This window comes from Phocoena phocoena, chromosome 7, assembly GCF_963924675.1.
Source record: "Phocoena phocoena chromosome 7, mPhoPho1.1, whole genome shotgun sequence".
Classification (NCBI taxonomy): Eukaryota; Metazoa; Chordata; class Mammalia; order Artiodactyla; family Phocoenidae; genus Phocoena; species Phocoena phocoena.
The window spans coordinates 51919819-51925818 of NC_089225.1; the positions used below are offsets into that span (position 1 = coordinate 51919819).

Sequence of the window (6000 nt, forward strand, 5' to 3'; positions counted from 1 at the left end):
AGAGTAATTCCAAAATTTTGTGGCTACCGTGCTTCTGTGTGGCAGCAGTATGAGTCCAAAAGGCATGAATCAACTTCCAAAGGCTTAGGAGCAGATACAGCAAGGATGAGAGCCAAGCCCTGAAACCAGCCATCCTGTATCTGCCCCAGGTGGCTGCTCCATCCTGGTCCTGATGGTGGATAACAGAGGGAACCAATTACTTCAAACACTTTCGCCTGCCTCAAGTACATACTCTTAAAACTAAGTATATTCATTATATTCTAATAATTAAAAAAAAAATCCTTCCAACACTCATCTCAAGACATCACTTCAATATGATGCCTTTCAGTTGCCAGTTCTTTCCCAGGGGAAGGCTTACAAAATTCAGGACCCAGTACAGGCTCCCCTACTAGACTATAAACCACTTGAGGACAGGCATTAGGTCTTAAGTATATTCTAACTCACTGTGCTAAGCATATAGTTTAAACTTAACTAGTGTGTCTGGAATTACTCTTTTTTTTTCCCTTGTAATGTAATATTATTAAATGGTATTCCTCACACGTATTTAAAGGCCCAAAGCAACTTCAAGGATGATACAGGCCTTTTAACCAGTAGTGAGAAATAGAATCAATTGAAAACGTAATGAAAATTAACGGGAGAAATGACAACAAAAGTGAATGGGAGCACAAGTACACTATTCAAGCTAGAATCCAAAGGAATGTTATGGCACCAGGGGAATCGTTCCGGTGATGACTCTTCTAGGTACGTTGTCAGCCTTCAGACCGTCCTTGCAGGGAGTAATCAGTGGATATCATTGACTTCGTGCTTCTTTGCAGTAACTAGAGTTCCTTTGAAGGCAGAGTGAAAAGCTGTGTTCAATGATTACTTTCTCCTTTTCCTTAGGGTGTTAAATACCACATTATTTGAAAGTTGGGAGATTGTTGGACCTTACCCTTCCTGGTGGGTTTTTAACCTACTGCTGTTGGTAATACAAGGCTTGAACTGCTTCTGGTCTTACTTGATCGTAAAAATAGCTTGCAAAGCTATTTCAAAAGGCAAGGTAAGATAAAACTCACCCTTTCTAATATGTCCCAGAAAATTATGGTTTTGTGTTCTTCTAATCAACAAGAACATTATTTATTATTTAGAATATCATCAAAACTGTTTTTTCTCCTTCAAGGTTTAGCATAACCTCTTTGAAACACAATACAAACTTTCATTTTCTTCTGTTTAGTTGATTTTTTTACATGTAGCATCGCTTTGCTACATGTAAAATGATCTGCATTTATAATTTTAGATTCAATGGAGGTATATTATTTGTTGTGTTCCTACTCTCCCTTTCTCTGTCTCCCTTGGTCCTCCTCTGATTATACTTATACCAGACAGAAATTTAATAATTCTTTTATTTTATGAGAAAGGGTTGCTTGATGCAGTATGACCATTTATGACTTTGTCAGTAAAAATTTAGTTAAATCCCTTTGGTTAAAGATGGGCTCGCGAAGCTGATTTGAATAAAGCTTCCCAGGCCTCAAGCCCTCTGTGTAGAGCAGTGACTTTTCTGGAACGTTCTCTGTGACATTTTCTTACTTTCATTGTTCGTTCTCTTCCTTCTGCCAACCTGGAAGTCTGGGAAGTGGAACCCTTTACATGTAAGTTTCTCACGCCTCTCTCTCTATGCCAGTCCTGGGTCCCACGTTAGCCCGTTGGAGGGGCACTCTGATGCTTTTGTTTCCATGCATATTGTTCTGTCTAATCTGTTGGCACTGCCTGGAGGCTCTAACCAAGGTGTGGCTCCCACCAGCTGTGAGGGATGCTAGGGACAGCTCAGTTAGTGACCTTTTGTGTGAGCTTTCATTCTGCTAAATTTTGCATGATCCAACGGAGGAGATGGATTTCTTTAACTGGTGTTCAACATGTCAGCTAAAAAACAGAAACGGACCAAAGGGAAGTAGGAGAAACAGAGCTAAGTTGGGGAGCGGATCAGCGCGGTCCGGAAGGGAGGCCAGAGCATCGGCTCTTTGCCAGGGCTGCCCTGGGCAGCGGGGCAGCACGTGACCGCTTTGTGAGACCCTTCCGCCGGGGCTCGGGACATCTCGTCACGTACTATGAAGCCAATTCTCGGCACCAGCTCCTATGTAAATACAAAATATTTTTAGCAATGAATTGTTTAAAAGCAAGAATTCATTTTTTCTCTGTGACCTCGTACTCTTTAAAATGAGCATGTATTTCTATTTTTAAAAACGCTCCTGTCCTCATTTGGATACAAATTAAATCAATGTGCACAATACTGTCAATATGATAATGGTAACTGAAGATGCAAGGAGGCTGTAGATTAGATGATTTGTCACCTTATTGCATGGCTATTTCCACCAGATACGCTGTCTTCTCTCTAGTTTACTTCTTCAACTTTATTAGGAGACAGTCAATTTTATTCCAGATCTCAGGCTTCAAAATATCTTAACTGCCTTTGCTGTTCACCTAGGGCAGTAAGATTCATCTTGGCCATGAGTTATGGACTCTATTTTCCTGTGGGTTATTTTGAGATATTCTAAATTGTTCTTTCCTTTGGAGGTAACATAAGTATAGATTTTTTTCCCAAATGCAATTAAAAAAATCTTACTAAGCATGCACATGTAAATTAATCGCTCTCTGAAACTGGAGTTTTCTTTCCTATTAGCTTAATTTATGACTAATGGATTTCCAAACGTAGTGGAGCTCTTATTCTAATGCTGTCTTTGTGATCCATTTTTTTTTTAAGTTAAAGTATCCTTGTAATCTAGTCATTTTGGTGTTTCAGTATCTAAATCTTCTTGGAGATGGTCCTTGTGAGTCTCATCTCATCTCAAGGGCCATTGGAGTGAGGTCCATTTTTACATATTTACTCAGTCATCTCTGCTTAGGCTGGAGCAGCAGTGTTCGGCTCAGGACTTTCTCCTGTCCCCACCTCACCCCACCCCACCTGACGAAGGTGACGTTCTCCTGCAGTGATGGTGGCTTCTCAAATTGGGAGGGCAGTGGATTCCAGGGTTCTCCGGTTGGGGGTAGCAGTGACAGAGAGGATGAGATGTGGAACCCAGTTCGTTCTGAAAAGCCTCCCAGGAGATTCTGCCAACTTCCCAAGCCACCTCTTAGAGAATCATAAGGGACTAGACTGGGAAACTTTCTATGAAGCCAAGCAAGCCACCAGGTCCCTATTGCTACCACCACCCCCCTTAGACAATAAGTAAACAGCACGCAGTTACTCAAAGGTCTTAAGGCCTGTGGGGTAAAAATGTTTACCATGATGTAGACATAGAGTAGGAGGTTCAAACTCTTTCAGTTTTATAAGCAGTAGAGTATTTCTGTAATTTCTTCCTACATTACCTCCTTGTGAGACAGTATGATTTTTTTTCATCCTTTATGATAACATATAGATTTATATCCTGGTGCCTTACTCATGACTTGTAGAGTCTGAATGGAAGGGGGAAGAACCCTGGAATGATGGGAGCCAATTCATGATGATCGAGCCAGTAGATTTTTCTTGGGAAATACTTTCAACTAGACCTCACCCAGCAAGTGCCCCAATGTGGTATACAAAACAAAATTTCTGCTTAATTCTAGCAGACAGAAAAATTAAGTCATCAAAGAATGCATTAAAAAGCCAAATAAGGGCTTCCCTGGTGGCGCAGTGGTTGAGACTTCACCTGCCGATGCAGGGGACGCCGGTTCGTGCCCCGGTCCGGGAGGATTCCACGTGCCGCGGAGCGGCTGGGCCCGTGAGCCATGGCCGCTGAGCCTGCGCGTCCGGAGCCTGTGCTCCGCAGCGGGAGAGGCCGCAGCAGTGAGAGGCCCGCGTACCGCAAAAAAAAAAAAAAAAAAGCCAAATAAGAATGATGTTTTGGTGAACAGAGCTAGTGAATATCTCCATTAGTGTAGTTAATTAAGAGCTGACTTTAAATGATTCTCAGAGAGAATGTGATCATCCGAGAATAAATGGATCCATTTGTACCAAATTCCTATACTGCCATTCCAGTAGTACCATATGCCACTTTGCCAGTAAGAGTGGGGTTCATGGTCTAGTACATTCTCAGTATCCAAAGGCACCTTAAGGAAGTCAACAAAGCTAGCCCCCTGTGATGCCTAAATCCACCTACATTCCTTGATAACTGACTTAGTCACCCAAATGTCTGTCTCCAAAGAAGGGGAACTTATTACTACGGCAATGTTCCTATCCTCCTCGATGTTTTATAGATCTGTTTTTCTTCATGTATGCTTGTGCGTATACTTCTGAGCATGCCATACCTTAACGGTTCCTTCGGAGCTGGCTGCACTCACCTTCTCGTATTCCACAGGTGTCCAAGGACGATCGAAGCGATATTGAGTCTAGCTCAGATGAGGAGGACTCGGAACCTCCGGGGAGTAACCCCCATGCTGCGACCACCACCAATGGGACCAGTGGTACCAACGGGTATCTCCTCCCTGGCCCTTGCTCCATGGATGATTAATTACTCAAAACTACAAGTCCCAAATAAAGTGAACTGTTGGTTCCTGGAAGTATTTAATAAGTTGCAAATGCAGTTCCTTTCATAATCTGTCAGCACCAGAAACAAAAATTAGGATTATCAAAGCATTTTGAATAGTGCACTGCCATACGTCCTGTCTGTGAATGAGGAAGAATTACCATTCTGTATATGTAGGCATGCTTTATGTAATTGGCACAAGGGAACAGTATTTGCGTTTGTACTGTCTTAGAATATTATTTATTTTTTTTTGTATTTGTTTGTGAATCTGTGGACAAAAGAGGGTTTCCTCACTCCTTTTTACTCTCGGGGTTCATGACAGTGAGGGAGACGCTCCATCTGCCTCTACCCCTTTCTGTTCCCCTAAGCCAGTCCACGAGGAGCATTAGCTTAATTGGCCACTCAGAGCAAGCAAATCCCAGCGCAGGATTCTCCTACAGCTCCAAGTAGGTTTGCTTTCTTTGTGTTACAGTGCCTGTTTCGAAATGGCCCGTACAGTCTCAGTGAGCTTCGTCCCAGTGTAAAGTTGGAGCAGGATGAGCTCAGGTTTGTCATTGTCACTCTTCGTGGTCCAGTAGCTGTTGCAATGAAAGAGTGTGGTTATTGGAGGACTTAAAAAATTTGTTTTGTACTAAATTGCTTTGGATTAGCTGTCATTTCTTATTCCCACAGCCAAGATTTCTTCCGTGAGAATGGCAGCTAGCTGGGGATTAACTTTGGAGGTTACAGAGATTTTTTTATTATCTATGACGGGGTCAGTGCTCCGGCTCTGAAGGAAGACTCAAGGTCATGGTTACAAACAAAGAAGTCGCTCTTCCTACTGGGAACTTGTCCCATGATCTGAGAATAATACAAAGAGAGCAGCAGATTTCAACCAGGTTTTACCACTACCCCTGTAATTAGCGCCATCTTTTGCCATGTCATGAAAGAAAGAAGCTAAGTATATTTTGGAACAGATAAAGGAGACTTCCAAGAGTTGGCAAAAGTCACCTCTGATGCAGAGCACTTTACCGCAACCAGCTTTCAAGAAAGCGCCCTATCTAGTATTTGATCTTGATATTTTTATTTTTATGAGCAAAATAAAGCCAATGGGAGAAAGAACATTTTACCCTTTGTCTTTTCTCCTTAAACATAACCCATAACATAACAGAATTTCCTGTTACTAGAAACTGAGCAGTGTTAGGCTCTAAGTCCTTTTGTTTGCTTCTTTGAGGAACTTGATCAGTTTCCAGGAATTTTTGTTCAAAGGGAGCTATTTCCAGAAAAAAAACAATAAAAATTCTACTCGGCAATGAGAAAGATTACTGAAAAAATAAGTTTCCATAGTCTCCTACAGGGCAGTGTTATTTATGTATAGATAAAAAACCACACACATAAACCAAAGATTTTATCTCTTTTCTTGAAACCAACTTTTAGTGAGAGGGAATAAAAAGGTATTATAAATACTTATTTCATAAATCAGAAAGACCATCTTCTAAAAAAAGAGCCCCAAACCACAATGCAGTGATATCAATGCACAAGT

At 41.6% G+C, this 6000-nt stretch overlaps 1 protein-coding gene across 2 annotated transcripts in view; it reads left to right on the forward strand.

Moving 5' to 3' along the window:
* CERS6 (ceramide synthase 6) overlaps nucleotides 1-4463 on the forward strand; it is a 321038-nt gene extending 316575 nt beyond the window's left edge. The window contains exons 9-11 of one of the 2 annotated variants that reach the window (XM_065880566.1): nucleotides 883-1039; nucleotides 1605-1628; nucleotides 4311-4463. In XM_065880566.1, coding sequence (XP_065736638.1) covers nucleotides 883-1039; nucleotides 1605-1628; nucleotides 4311-4463 — 334 coding nt within the window. The remainder of the gene's footprint in view (nucleotides 1-882; nucleotides 1040-1604; nucleotides 1629-4310) is intronic. The other variant, XM_065880567.1, reaches the window with a different exon arrangement.
* The last annotated feature ends 1537 nt before the right edge of the window (nucleotides 4464-6000 follow it).